General features: G+C 40.3%; 1 protein-coding gene across 1 annotated transcript in view; it reads left to right on the top strand.

The window, feature by feature from the left end:
- Positions 1-464: 464 nt before the first annotated feature.
- si (sucrase-isomaltase) overlaps positions 465-16,090 on the top strand; it is a 79,993-nt gene continuing 64,367 nt past the window's right edge. The window contains exons 1-14 of the mRNA XM_030108794.1: positions 465-603; positions 1,055-1,146; positions 1,284-1,404; positions 2,607-2,716; positions 2,978-3,129; positions 6,609-6,780; positions 7,175-7,283; positions 7,817-7,929; positions 8,027-8,152; positions 10,580-10,711; positions 10,796-10,915; positions 13,945-14,058; positions 14,598-14,682; positions 15,315-15,432. Coding sequence (XP_029964654.1) covers positions 465-603; positions 1,055-1,146; positions 1,284-1,404; positions 2,607-2,716; positions 2,978-3,129; positions 6,609-6,780; positions 7,175-7,283; positions 7,817-7,929; positions 8,027-8,152; positions 10,580-10,711; positions 10,796-10,915; positions 13,945-14,058; positions 14,598-14,682; positions 15,315-15,432 — 1,703 coding nt within the window. The remainder of the gene's footprint in view (positions 604-1,054; positions 1,147-1,283; positions 1,405-2,606; positions 2,717-2,977; positions 3,130-6,608; positions 6,781-7,174; positions 7,284-7,816; positions 7,930-8,026; positions 8,153-10,579; positions 10,712-10,795; positions 10,916-13,944; positions 14,059-14,597; positions 14,683-15,314; positions 15,433-16,090) is intronic.

The following is a 16,090-nucleotide window of genomic DNA, read 5'->3' on the forward strand; positions in this document are numbered from 1 at the left end:
GTGCCTCTCTGTGCCCTCACCTGCTCTTCACAGCACATTAAACAGGACAGCTATAAGCCTCTCAAACACCCAAACAGAGATATACCCACCCACACATACAGACATTCACCTTGCCTTTGTCGCTTGGAGTACACTGGAGTGAAGCCTAATTACTTGAGTGATTTGACAGGTGCCTTTGCAAAGTCCATCTGTTATTATCCTGTTTAAATCACTTCCTGTCTCCAAGTTGTTATCTTCACATTTTTATTTGTCTCTTGCAATGGGAAATTGTACATCGTATGTGTTTTCTGAATACTTAGATTTTGTGCATATGTGTTTGATTGTGTCATTAGGTTGACACACTTCTCAAAGATTTGACATTTCACCTTTGAGAGACACTGGTTGTTATAACTGGATGTTAATTATATTGGAATTTTTAAGCACTAAAATGTGTTTGTGTGTGTTTATTTCCTGATGTGCATTAGATGAAGAAGAGAAAGTTCTCGTCGCTGGAGCTGGGCTTGATAGTCCTGCTCATAATCATGTTTGCAGTGGCCATAACTTTCATCGTCTTATTTGCCGTTGATGGAGCTTGGTCCAGTGGAGATACGGGTCCGAATGAAGGTAGGAAACGTAGACATACAAGCACATCAATTGCCTTAAGTCAAGAGTCACTGCAACACCACACGTCGCTACTTGTTAACATCCACATACAGATGACATCTTCATTCAGAACGGAACAGCAAAACCAGTATTTTAAACTGTCCTTCAGCACAACTCATACATATATTTCATATCGCTCAGTATTTTGTGGCATGTTCAGTTACCGCTGTTAAAATGTGAACAGGTGGTTATGCAATGAAATTGTCATGGTTGAGAGTCGTGGGGGTGGGGGGAAATCTCGGTTTCTGTGAATAGAATGAATAGAAGACTACACTCATCTGTTTCACGACTTGCATGTTTTTAATGGTGAACAGTGAACACAATCAATACTTTATCATCAACATAAAATCTTGGGAAAGTGCTATTTTTTATTTCTTGTTTTGCTCCAAACACACATTTCTTCCATTGACAGATACAGGAGATGATGATGTGGGTAAAATCACATGTCCGAACATCGAAGTAGGCCAGAGAGTAGACTGCTTCCCTGAAGGTGGAGCTTCGAAGGTAATTCAATTTCCTCTCCAATGCTTTTGTGGAGAACAGGCTGCCTAAAGACCTTCAGTGGTCTGTAATCATTTTGAAAATGATGCTGATGTTACGTGTGAACAATGATTACAGCATCAGTCTCCCTATTTGCGCAGCAAAAATGTGAAGCCCGTCAGTGTTGTTGGCAACCGTTGAATGAGAAGAACGCTCCCTGGTGTTTCTTCTCAAGTGAACACGGTTACTCTGTGGTAACATTGACGAAACCAACTGATTATGGTAAGCACCTCCTCCTCCTCCTCCTCCTCCTCCTCCTCCTCCTCCTCCTCCTCCCTCTTTGCGATGATGCCTGATGGAGCTTGTATTCTAACCACCCCACATCTCGACAAGCTGTTGGTCCTCCGCGAATCATACAAATTTCCGTTTTGGCTTACTTTGCCTAAGGCGTGGCTTTCTGTGAAATATGACATGGATGGCATATCAGAAAACATGATTGACTTTGCAGGATGCAGGTTTTTCTATTTTCTGCTTGATCTCACTGCCTTATGTGAACTCATTTGTTGTGTAAAGGCTTGAAATACATTGGACAATTTATATTACAACTGAGTGCAAACATTTTCAATCACAATGTCAATCTATAAAAAGGTATCTTAGAAACAACCACAATGTTTCAAAGGTGAGTAAAAACACTGATGATTTCCTATAGACTAAAAACTAAAGGGTTTACCCAAGACAATAAAACAAAGGCAAATCATCCCCATTTACTCTGAGATGGGCTTTGTAAACATATTGCATCTTTGACGACTATGGGAAAATAATAACCTTGGAGTAGATTTGTGCAGTTTCCAGAATGACCTTAATCAGTGTTGAATTATGTTGTCATTGTTGCAGTACAGTCATAACTGGAGCAAATAAAGTCTATGTCCAAAGGTGTGTCGATGGCGTTATGTTGTTCTCGTCCAGCCTGCTTTCATGAAGTTCAGATCTCAAGTATTTTCTCTAAAACTGATCAGAATTGAGTAACTAAAAATGACATGAAGTGAACTAGGTCAGAGGTTTTGGCTGTATTTGTTTTTTCATCATGCTTGCTGGATGCCTGTTGGCAGCCAACTTGCAAAGACCACAGGAGGCATTGAAATAACAACTATTTATAGGACCACTGCGAGGCTGCGTTCACACCAAATCGGTCAAAGCGGCACCTCCCCGCAGCGTTGCACGGAGGTCTGGGTGTGTCGCTACACCGCAGTTTTGTGTGACATTATATTGTAAACATGCACTCAAGATTGGCTTTCTCAGTTAAATGTTTTCACCTCAACAGATTTACTTGTGATCAGACAATCTTTATGCAACAAGCCAGCAAGAGCAAGCACTCTTATTAGCTGTTTTGATGTGAATCCAGCCTCACTGTAACACATGCACAGTACAAATGTATTGTTGTAAATTAACTTTACCATTCTTTTACAATCTGTTTGATTTCACAGAGATGACAGCTAGGCTGAAGAGAAAGCCCTCTGCTTCCTTATTTGGTGGAGATATACAGGAGCTGGCATTTCACGCTGAAATGCAAACAGGCAATCGACTCCGGTTTAAGGTGCGCACTAAAGCTACACATGCGCTAACTGTCTCAACAATTCACTCAGCCACAGTTTGATGGGACGAGAGGCACAAGGAGATAGATTTAGTCAATTTAAATTACTTTTAAAAGGAGTTGTTTAATCAAAGGACAGTTGAGATGAATGCCAAGAAGAACAAAAGAGAATCAAAATAGCAATGCACACAACAAAGCGGAAACATGACTGCGAGCTCGGAGGCCGGGCTCATCCTCACTGAACACTTGTTTCCTTTCCCTCAGATCTACGATGCCCACAAGCAGAGGTTCGAGGTCCCTCATGAGCACATCAGAAGCGTAGCGAGCAACCCATCGAGGCCGATCAGTGACACACTGGAGATCACACGGGAACCCTTTGCCCTCACTGTGCGCAGGCCAGACAACAAAAAAATCCTGTAAGTGCTCACTGTGTGTGTGTGTGTGTGTTCCCTTTGTGTGTTAGAATTTGAAATTCTATCTATCTACGTATCTTTATGTATAATAAATAAACGCAAACGATAATGATTGTATGAGGGAGTACGATCATGTGAATTGAGCCATGCGCAGTTATTTCTTTTTACTGATACTGTACTATTATGGGTACCTTTACCTGTTCAGAATGAGGGGCACATTGATTTGTTGAATCATCAAATGCAACTTGAGATTATTGAGAAGTACAAGCTGAAAATGGCACAGCAACTTCTGTGAGCAGTGGATTGTACAGGCAATATTTCTGAAGTGCCACAGCACATCAAACGCAAGCAAGCTCACTTTGATGAACATGTGATGTAGCGTCTTAATTCTCCCCTCCCTGAATTCTCACCTTTGAGAACTGACAGTTGCCAATAGATTAGCATTGATCCTGTGGGTCTCGATTGATGCAATTATCTCAGAAACCCCCTACGGCCTAGTGCCACATCATCTCATTGTCATGCATTATTGCCACATAATGGCATATTGCTCCATCCAGTGCTTGCACATTCTTTTCCCTGAGCAATAAATAATTATGGTCATGTTGGTCCAGGGCACACTTGGTAGCCCCTGGGTGATATCACAGTGATAGACTAGCTCTCATAATTGTGTGCCCTCTCACAAACACCATAAGGCACTAAACCATTATTATCATCGGGCAGTATGGGATATGCCAAGTTATGACCGCCAGTGCAAAATAGTCCTTGTTTATATGAATGTCACAAAGTGATGGACCATGGGTGTGACTTCAAACAACAGTAACGCCTGATAGTGCTTTGAACATTGTTAAGATCTGATGAGTAGTTACGGAGCACAAAGAAACCCCTGACTTGACATAACTTTATCTTAAATATAGATGACTGACATCACAAGAGGGAGAAATATTAGGCGCAAGTGTGATATGCTGCAATTCGGTTATTGTTTTGAACTGCTTGTTAGAAGTAAGGGATGTCAATAGTTTTGATGCCTGCCAACTGTTGAGAAATAACTATATTCAGATAGCTGACCTGTAAAAAAAAAATACCATAATAAAATAAATAAAATAAAATAAATCCCTCTAAACATAATAAAAGCAGACATCTCTGTTAAGGATGATATATGATTTCTTTCAAAGTGTTAAATGCAACCAAAAACAACACAACTGCTTCTGGGCATTACCAAATAGACAGATGTCATTATGCCTATCTGTAAGACACAGATTTCAAACATGTCTCTACAAATCAGGCTTCATGTGAGCAGAAGTATTTCACATGTTTTAAAAACAGGGTACAAAGACGACACTTGCTGGTTGTGGTGCTTGACTACCTAAAATAAATTAGAAAAAACAGTTAAATCTTTTTTTTCTTCCCTTCTTCTCTCTCTTAAAATTGTTCAATTTTGACCTCTAAGTTGGTCAGTCAGTCGGAGCAGGCCGAGGACCAAGACACAGAAAAGACCATGACGTTTTGGCACATTGTCTCATTAGTTTGTTTGGCTGTGTAACATTTCATCCCATACAGTGCAACAGCAATGCAAAGTGCACAATCAGTTCATCACAGCTTATTGTATGAAAAATATAGAAATACCTCCTGGAGCTCATTAGCAGTAGGAAAACAACAGATCATGACATGGCAACATGTACCAAGACTCATACATATTGCTGACTTAAACTTACAGGAAAAATATGAATAATAATGCTCTTCTATTGATTCTGTGATTTCAGCATTTTTTCTTTGCTGGCTTTCACAGCACATCAAAACATTTTAACTTGTCTTAAAGGCTTTAATTTCCATTGAGCAGAGTTCTTATTTAATTACTTTCACACTCGCACATCAACAGGAAGGCTGGTGTCAACGCCGCGGCAAATCACAACCTTTGCTTTGAATCGCTGACTTGCGCCACAAACCAAGCAACACGTATCAAGTAGCACTTTTACCCTCCATAACACTAGAGATGACCTTCAACCAGAAGCTGCAAGATTGCGCTGCAATTTAGTCGGTGAAGATTAGTGGTCATTTAGTAATCAGAAGCTCCAGTGTTGCGCTCACACTGCTGTCTTTATGAGTGCACTTGCAAGACGACTTCCTATTCTAATTTGCATCACTTTATTCAAGGAAAGACCAGCCTTTGGCTCTTCAGGAGGTATTTCTCCTTCAAGTGTTCTTCGACATACTGTATTTTCTGATTACAGCTTTGTCAAATCACAACAGTAAATACAAAGATCATAAAAGTCACTGTTCAGCAGACAGAAGGACAAAAGCAAATATTTGTATTTTTTGTTCTGTTGTCAAGAAATAAGCTGAAATATTCCTGGGTTCAATGCTGTATTGTAAATGTTTTGTCACTTTATTAGTAAGATTAATTACTAAAACATTTATGCCGTGCTGAATTGGCGGACTGTTCTACGCACTACTCCATTACCACTTTTGCAGCTGTAAAAAGATCACATGGAGCTTCAGCACTTCAGTGTGATCTATGCATAAAACATTGACGATCCCCCCCATTGCCCCCTTTTGGGCTGTTCTGGCTTTGCTTTTGAAACAGTGTTTAAGCTTGTTTTACAATGTTTTAGAACATCTAACATAGCACAGCAGAACACTGCAATGTTTTACATTGAGAATAAGAAATATATATTCGCAAAAATGCATACAATTACTCAACATACTCAAACAGTGAATTGTGTCGTTCTATAATTGTTTTAATCAATTGAAATGTTAGTTTTTTTTTTCTTTGCAAACTGCTTGTAAATCAAACTTGGCTTGAATATGTTGAGCATTTCTCTTGCTGTTGACTGATTTCTGCCTCTGTCAGCAGACACATTGTCCATTACTGGCCTAGTCATGCGTCACTGTTTCACAAGGTAAAGGGTAAAGGTCAATACCTTTCCATGTATGGAGTCTGCATGTTCGCACCGTAAAAACCTACGTGCCGTCATTCCAAGCTACCTTGATCCCCCCCGACAGTTATCAGCTGATCTCATAAGGAGAAATGACTAATGAAACAAGTCTTTGCTTCTGCCATTTGTTTTTATGACTATTCAATAACAATGAGTATTTACATCATTTACTTGTGTGTTTTGACAGCTGTTTGCAGCTTCAGCAGCCTGAGCATTTCAACTAACAGAGTATATCTTGTTCTGGAGACAGGAGAAATGCTACCCAGAGGGCTTATTAGAGCTTGATGGGATGGTCTGTCTTTTCACTGCTTTTTTTTTTTTTCCCAGCTCAACTTCACCACAAGTCCTTGTCTCGCTCTTACTTTCTCTTCTTGCTGGATCTCACTGTAATATTATTTTTTACTTCTTTGTCTCGCACATTCTCCCTCATACACCTGGTTTTCTTTTTGTTCACATCCCAGTGCTGCCCCTCAGACATCATCCTGATAACTCTCTTCCCAGTTTTGATCAGTGTTTTTTTTTTTTTCTTGTCTTTCTGAAAATATTCAGGTTTGACACCAGACTGACTCCGCTGGTGTTTGCAGACCAGTACCTACAGCTGTCTTCCATGCTGCCCTCTGATTACATCTACGGTCTTGGAGAACACGTTCATCAGAACTACCGCCATAGCACAAACTGGAGAACCTGGCCCATTTTCACAAGGGATTCTTTTCCTAACGGGGTAAGGAGGAGACCACATACACACATGCGTGACACACATGCAGTCGCATCTGTGTCATGGATCCCTCCGGTTCGAAGGGTTTGCTCTGACCTAAATTCATTTCCTGCAGACTTAGTCGAATCTGAGCCAGAACTACAATGTGCCAAGCCGTAACACTTGTCCTGCTCTGTAATCACTGTTCAGAAAGCATAGTATGTGATAACAAAAGCAAGTAAACACGTTAGTGGTTAACACTGTACATATGTCTGCCACATGTGTATTTTCCTGTTTCATTGGATTTATAATTAAATATGTTCAGAGGTGATTAAGTAGCATGGTAACCACACGTTCAATAGGTCTCCTACCTCTCTACTGCAGTTCACATCTCACATGCTATTTCCCCCCTTCTCTGCAGGGAATGCACAACATGTACGGACATTATCCTTTCTTCCTGTGTATGGATGAAACAGACATGTCAAGTGGAAGAGCATTCGGTGTCCTGCTACTGAACAGCAACGCTATGGGTAAAGGATGAGCGCAAACTCATAAACAAAACATGCATCAGTTACGATACTTTAAGATACAGAAACACACACACACACACACACACACACACACACACACACACACACACACACACACACACACACACACACACACACACACACACACACACGTGTAAACATTAGCTCTAGACTGCACTACTACAAAGAAAAACTTCAGGATACAAATTTAAAAGTTACTTGCCATGATTTTACTGATATGGCCCACTCAAGATGACACTAGAATGAGTTTTACTTGTTACATGAGTTTTCACATTATGTTTTTCCTTGTTCATTGTTTTTGTTGTTTTGCTTTGTTTTTTTTTTTTGGTTTTTTTTTTTTGTCTTGTCAGGTACATTAATTATCAACATCTTACTGTGCTTACATGCAAAACCCCAAATGACCCAAAGGATTAAGAAATGTTTAATAGTATTGTTAAAAAAAAAAAAAAAAAAAAAACAACATAATTTTATATTTTATGTCTGACTTTGGAGTGTCTTGGTTTCTTTCACAGAGGTGACTCTGCAGCCAGCCCCAGCAGTGACCTACAGGACTATTGGAGGAATCCTTGACTTTTACATTTTGTTTGGCGAAACACCTGAACAAGTGGTGCAGGAATTCCTCGAGGTGACTTCATTCATTTCAGTTTTCTTTACATGACTGTTTTGTGAGTTATTTTCACAGAAATAGTCACAATAAAAATGACTGTCTCTGTTCTGTGCAGCTCACTGGAAAGCCCGTCATCCCTCCCTACTGGTCCCTGGGCTTCCAGCTTTCTCGTTGGAACTACGGCAGCCTGAGTGAGGTCAAAAAAGTGGTGGAGAGGAACCGTGCTATTGGAATCCCATATGTAAGAGCTGACTTCCTTGCATTTCATTCTGCCTATTCTTATTTTTTAACATGATTTTTGATACAGTGTATTATGCTGAATAGTTTTTTTCATGCAGGCTTCCATTAACCGACAGTTACCTGTCATTGTATAATTGCATTGCATTATAACTTTAGGGTCATAAAACGTTATCATGTTTTGGAGACGGTCATGCCCCGTGTCTCAGCTCAACATTATAAAACTTAAGCTTATAAAGTCGGATCACGATTTGGATTGCTCTGTACTTATCACAGTGAAAGTACTATAAAGTCATACTAGCCAAGATAAAGATGCAGAGCATAAGCTTTCAAGTATCACAATATCTTTGTTACAAAAAAAAACAAAAAACAAAAAAACAACTGTGTGACAAGATCCAGAAAACATTTGGTCAGCATGAGATGTATTAAAGACAATTTGGGAAGTTTGTGTGACTCAGTTTTATTGTTATTGGCCATTTAAATATAAATCATTCACCTTCTAATCTGAGGAACAACAGCAGATTGGGTGCATAAACCTTGCATAAGACCTTGGTTGACAAATGATTACAGATATTTTCAGTATCAAGATATTTTGTAGCTTCAGTTCATAAAGCATGAGACCACCTCCATTCAAATGATATCATAAAAATACATGTTATGGATGGATGTGGATTTTTTTAGATGTGAAGGCAACAGTCTAACTTTTACAGGTGGTAGCAGGAGGTGGAAGCAATCAATACCTGACCTTGTGCATCCCTTGATATATTTAAGTTACTTGTGCACCATTGCGTGGGTCCAGAGGCTGAAGCCTTAACCACGACTATTTGTGGAGACGTGATATGAAGGTTGAAGCAGGAGCTCGACCGACAGTCAGAGTGATAGGGATGGCCTTTAGCTTAGACGGGGTAATCCAGCTTTCTGTCAAATAATGGAGAGTCTGCTGGGCTCTATGGGTTCAATACCAGGACCACTATTTTTCAAGCGTCACTGAATGTTAGTGCTGATCAAAGATCAATCGACCGAGTTCCTTTCATTATCTCATTCATCCTGATCTGAATGTTAAAACTACTTCAACACTTCTTCCCCTCTGAGACATGTGATAAATACCAGTTCTGGTTGACATTATCTTGGGAATGAGCCTCATATCTTATCTCTGCCAGGCCTGTGAATTCTAACCGCAAGAAGTCCTCTCTGTAGGTTCAATCATGTTTGATGGACTTGTTATGTCCTTAATTACCAATGTAAACATAAAAGTCTAATATTTATATTTCTACATAAAATATTCCTGCCATATTGGAATTCAGGGGCGATTGCCCCAATCACAGATGCAGTTTGAACGGAGTCTTATCTGAAGATCAAACACAAACAAATGTCCCACCCATCTTAATATTTCACTCTGATAATCTCCAATCTCTCTTTCATATCCAAAGACATTAGGATGCAGCTGCTTCCTTTCCTGCTATACTCTGGGACATGTTTGATACCCATTAGACAGACCACAGAGGGCATTATCACATTCTCCCTAATATGTCTGGAGTTGATTACCATTAGAGGGAAGGATCTGGCAGTGCCTTCCAAACCATCTGCTCCATTGATATGAAGTAGACTTTGGCAGGCAACAGGCAGGCACAGTCAAGCATAAAGTCACACCCAGGCAAAAAAAAAAAAAAAAAAAGAAAAAAAAAAAAGAAAAAGGACGTTTTAACACTCCCATTGTCCTCAAAGTCCAGCAAAGGCAGACCAAGAGACAAGCGAAAACTATTTGGAGGAGCAAAGTTGTTTGAAGTATGCAAACAAGACTGGATACATTCATATTGTATTAAGGGTGATTTTCAATCCATTTCATTCATATGAGAAGCAAATGTGATTTTAATAGCTTGAAACCTTTCCAGCAATTTTTTTTTTTGCACTTCCAATTGAGTTTGGATAGGCTATCTAGTGACAATTGCATTCTGAATGTGTAATGACAACAAGCCTCTTTTAAATAAACCTATTATGTTATCCATCAATCCATTTTCTTTGCCAATTTCTCCAACTGAAGCTTGTGAGTGCCACACCCGATTCCAGCTGATTATGGAAAAATGCAGGGTACGCATTAAATATGTCACCAGTCTATCACGGGTTAAATATTTGGTGAAACGACTACAAATTAACGCCAGGAGCAGTTTGGAGGCAGTTGAAGTAAACTGGGCCAGTAAACCTGAGGAAAACTCAGGATCACACGTGGAGAACATGCAAACTCCATCCAGAAAAGTCCAAATACTCAAAGTCTGCATATTCCAGCATTAAATACCTGCTGTGCTGGGCTTAATGCGATCAACACATCTCAATACAACCTGTAATGCAAAAGTAAATATTAAATGTGGCCTGTTTTGAATGCATATGATATTTATTTCTATATTTTTTATTTATTAATTTATTTACTTTGCAGGAAATTCAATATACTGACATCGACTACATGGAGGACAAAAAAGACTTCACCTATGACAAAACGAAGTTCAGTGAGCTACCTCAGTTCGCAGACTATCTTCATGAGAAAGGACAGAAATATATCCTCATCCTGGTAAGATGTACTCAGTTGTTACTCATCACATATGACATACAGATTTAATATCTTGTCTGATAAAATACTGTTTTTTGCGGCCAGGATCCTGCCATAGCCACAAGTAAGAGGCAAGGAAATGCTCCTTATGAGGCTTACGACCGTGGGACTGAGAGAAATGCTTGGGTCACCACATCTGATGGAAAAACTCCACTTTTAGGAGAGGTAAGATGCATCTGCATGCACATGAGAACACACTACTCCTTTCTTTTTTTAAGGGGTATTTATTCGTGATCATCACAAATAGTTTTAATAAATCTTAGAAACTCAGTATATAATTACTTACAAGTTAAATTCACATTAGCCTTCACCACAACTTGTTCTCTTCAGTTACCTTCTTCAATTGTTCATTTGTTCAGGAAGTCTGATCTCAGTTATTCTGGTTTGGACCTTTTTTGGACATGAACTATCACTGCGTTTTTAAAAGACTACAGAAAGAGGGATATAAATGAAGTGTGTGAAGGCGTCTGCCAGCTCGTTGTCACATGCTTTGAAAACTCAATCCAGGATCCTTTAGGACGCAGAGCTTATTGTGCTGAGTTATCTTGCTGATGCTTATCAGTACCTCTCATGTGGAGAACACGAGTCAGCAGAAGTTGTGCTTGTTAGCACTGAAATGTCTGAAGGAGGAGTTTTAATCTAACCTCTACATAAGTTCCATCCATTTTTGATATTTCTGTTTTGAAGTGAAGATTCTTTCAGCTAATACAGTGTAACAAGAGTTTACAACACCATTCCAACTAAACACTGTCTTCAAAAACACAAAGTCACACATGTTGTGTTGATGCACAACACTAAAATCTAATAATTCAGGAAGTCAAGCAGGTATGGCTACATGTGCCTGCTGACTTCAAGACCAAACTGAAATTCTACTGATAGCTTTTGCATGTATTTCCATTCAGAGTTAGAGTTAGATGCTACATGACACAACATGTCATGCAGCATAAATATATTCATTTGATAGGTTCATGTCTATGCATGCATGGCTGGTTCTTCACAGCATCTATCAAACCAACTGATAATCCTTAATGGAAGTTCAGACCTGCGGTATGTCATTTTTTGATCCTTTTTCCCAGAGAGCACATATTTAAAAAGCTCCCCCCTGCAGAGAGGATGGGGGTGGGCGGGGAAAAGTATGTTGCTCTCATGCTTTTATAGTGTTGCTTTTGATTACGCACACGATTAGCCCCAGTCCCAGCGCTAATCGCTTTTTCATGCTGTTTATAACAGGTCAAACATATGCATTGATTCTGCATTAGTGTTTAATCTTAAAATGTTCTGCACCGCTGCATCACAGACTGCATATATGTGTGTCTGTGTGTGTGTGTGTGAGAGAGAGAGAGAGAGCGAGAGAATGAAGAAGGTGGAGGAGAAAAGAGAAGAAAAACATTGTGTGTGTTCATCTATGTGTTTCCAATTCTCTAAATTAAAAGCTATTCTTAGCTGTTTGTGCTTTATGTCTGTGCACGCATGTGTGTGATTATAATTGATTCTGCTTTATTTCCATATGAATGTATGAGTCCTGGTTATGGAAACAGTAAGGTCTTGGCAAAACGACCTCTGCTCTCGCAGCTTCGTTAATAAAAGGAGTTGCAGCGGCAGGCTGGTATTTATTCTGCTTTTAAGATAGCTAATTGCTTGCAAAGATAAGGATAAAAGCTTTTCCGTCTGGCCCATATGTTCCAGGGTGTGAGTAAAATCACAGCGAGACCTCACTCACACACTTCTGTTCAGAACACAGATGCAAAAAAATGGATGGGTGTAAACAAACCTGCAGGGAGAGAAAAAGGACTCTCTGCGGGTTTAAAGGTAGGGATGACAGACAGAAACATGGGCGCAGGAAAAGGCAGGTGCAGGAAGACAGACAGACACAAATAATAGATTAGAGTGAAACGCACCGGGAAGACAGACTGGCTGTCTTGCTGAGTGGCACCGTGACAGGGACACGCACAGAAAGCCAGCCGGAGTGAGAGACAGGAGACAAAAAGACAGATTATTGGGTACACACAGTGAAAGGGACAGATGAGAATGGAGGTAGAGAGATGTTTCAGAAGAAGAAATAAGCAGACAGACAGATGGAAACAGGCGTAAGAAAAGAAAGACAGATGGGTAACAACACAGATAGGCAGACTGACATAAAAAACACGAGATAAAAAGTTGAAGATAGGATGAGATATGCCGCAACAAATTCCTGTGGATTTGTTGAAAGTGTTTACCCCGTTGTCAGCATTAGTGCGCTGTCGGAGGTGGCAAAATCGCGACTTAAAGGAAGGAATGACTTTACAAAAAGAGGAAGATGGCATATCTGCACGGGACTATCAATAAACTCTGACCTTGGAGTTCTGACCACCTGCCAAAAACATCAGCCTATAAATCTGTGTGTGTGTTTGTGTGGGCGCGTGTGTGTGCACACATGTGAGCATGCATAGGCATGATTCATGCCTTTGCTACAAACTGGGTTGTAAAGTTACTGGCAGTGGAAGTAAAGGTAAAAGATAGCTAGAGTGAAGCAACCTTGAGATTTAATATCTTCAGTGTTTGACAGGAAGGTTCACGCACAGACATGCACACACAAGAAATAAACGTGTGGGTTCTGCATTTTGGTACCAACAAGGTATCTTTGCAGATCTCACACAAAATCTATCGACTGCTCACACAAATACACATAGAACCTCTGCTTTTTGCTGTGGATTAATCTTTTTTTTTTTTTTTCCAATACATGTCATTAGAGACGACTTACAACACACAGTCACGTCTGCACATTTCTATTGCATTATTGATTTATCCTCTCCTCAGCTCTCTTCCTCAACTTGTCCATCTCTTTATTCCCACTTTAGCATCTCTCCCTCCAACAACAATTTGCTTCGCTTTGTTTCTGTTGTCTTCTCTCAGTTTTGCCAACAGCTCCAACAACACGCTCTCTGTGAAGCAGAGCATTCGCCCTATTGTGCCATGTGCATGTAGGCTGATTGTAGCATGGTGCCTTGCTCTATAAATGACACACTGCAGAAGCTTTTACACCTGTAGAGAAACAGAAAAAAATCAGATGTCACAAAACCAGAAACAATATGCATGAGTAAAACCTGAAGTGTACGCAGTCAGCAGAAAATCAACCTGTAATGCCAAGCCATTGCTCCAGAGTTTCATTTAAAGTGAGTGTAAATAAATATCCTTTTACATTCTCTCCTTCACAGGTGTGGCCTGGGGAGACTGTATTTCCAGATTACACCAGCCAAGACTGCATCGACTGGTGGAGTGATGAGTATGAGCGATTATACAGGGAGATCAAACATGACGCTCTATGGATTGTAAGTCAGTCTTGAATGCATCAGACAGATTTGTGTGTCCACAAATTAGCTGAAAAACATCTTGAAAAACACCTTTTGAGAAGATAGACTATGATATCTATGAACTATGATTCCAATGAACATCGATATTCTGGATTCAGCTCATCATTGAAGGCCACTGAGGCCAGTGCCAGTTAAAAATAAGGCAGGGTACACTCAAGTCAGGTCACCAGTCCAAACACAAGAAACACCTACAATCACACACAGTCAAATTCACAACTCAAGTACAATCAATAACCTCACATGTGTGTTTCACTAACCATCCCTGTGAACATGTTCTGAAGATCCATCGATATTGTGAGTGTACTCAATAGTGATTTTAAAATTATCAAAGCTGATTAAATGGTATCAATTCACAGTCCAGAAACCCAAAATTATTACCAGATTCAGCAATGTGAATATTTGTCGTGTGTTTGTTTGTTTTGAACTGCTGAGCTCCTGTGAATGCCTGTTAAAATTCAGTGTTCACAGTTGTGTTCCTCATGCCCACAACTATGCAGGACATGAATGAAGTGTCAAATTTCAAGAAAGGATCCATTGAGGGCTGCAAGGACAACAACCTCAACTATCCTCCCTACACTCCAAGTAAGACACGATAAGTTCTACGACGACACAATCATAGTCCTCTTTTTATACAACTGCGGCATATGCCAACTGTATCCTTTAAAGGATGTGGATGAGTCTCAAACCTCTGTTAGATCAGCATTGTTAGTCCCCCCTCCCCATTTCCAAAACTATTCTATAGTTTCTGACAGCCTGAAAGTAGGAGCACAAGGTTATCCTAATACAAGGTAACAGAGGATGTCAGCCTGCAGTACAAATACTGTGGAGAAGTTGATAAATTAGCCACAATAGCTCATAAAGTTCAGGGATGGAGGAAAACTCATCTGAAATAGTTGGTCCCTGGTGAAGAATTTTGAAAATGGCTCTTCTGCCATGTCTCTAATTCCGAATGTGTCCCAGACAGGATGATCATGACTGGAAAAGGCATGCTCCCTTGATGCCACCTTTTTTTTTATTGCACTCCTCCTTAGTCATCCTGTTCTTCCTTTGCGGTCCACTCTGTCATTTCCTCATCGTTCCCACAGCCTATTGATATTATATATCAATGTCTCTCGTTCCCTCTCTACCTCACCTCTTTGCACACTATATTTTATTTGTATTCCCTTCATACCTCCTCTCACCTAACTCCATCCTTCATCTTTCCTCTCCCCCAGAGATTCTGGATGAGGTGATGTACAGTAAGACTCTGTGTATGGATGCCAAGCAGGCCTGGGGGAACCACTATGATGTCCACAGCCTGTATGCCTACTCCATGGTGCTGGCTACTGAAAAGTGAGTGCATCCATAATCAGTGACAAGAGCGGTTTGGCCAGCTTGTGCTACGGGGGCCAACTTGCTGCCACCCCTTCAGAGCAATGAGGCATTGGCAAACTCCAAATGCACTGTGCAATGTGAAAATCAAGTGTTGTAGAATCAGGGGTTATTGAGCAATGGCCCTTGAACAGAATTATGGAGCTGACATGCAAAAGTGAAACAGTGAAATCTGTCTGTTCGGTGCAGTGAAGTGACTTATGCCCACCGCTAAATCCTTGCCTGCGACTCCTGCAGACCTATTGCAAGCTGGATCCCATGTGATAAGTGCAGAAATATGTTTTAACAAGCCCAGCTCCCAAGGTGCCTGAATGAATTTCTCATTTAGGTCTGCCACTGAAACAGTTTAAGGGCCCATTACGCACAGACCTACAAACCAGCATCAATGCATGCATTGCTTGTTATCACTGCAATTTCAGAATTCATGAAACACACGTGTGTACAGACACACACACGCAAGTGTGCATGCACACATCATTCCAAACATCTTGATTGCTACCTGCAAGTTCTTTGTGTTTAGACACATACTGTTGCCTTGTGCATTGTTCATGTACAGGAAGTAGGACACAAGCGGTTCTGTATGTCCTATATTTAAGTTATGCTAATGGATGTAAGACTC

This window comes from Salarias fasciatus, chromosome 14, assembly GCF_902148845.1.
Source record: "Salarias fasciatus chromosome 14, fSalaFa1.1, whole genome shotgun sequence".
Classification (NCBI taxonomy): Eukaryota; Metazoa; Chordata; class Actinopteri; order Blenniiformes; family Blenniidae; genus Salarias; species Salarias fasciatus.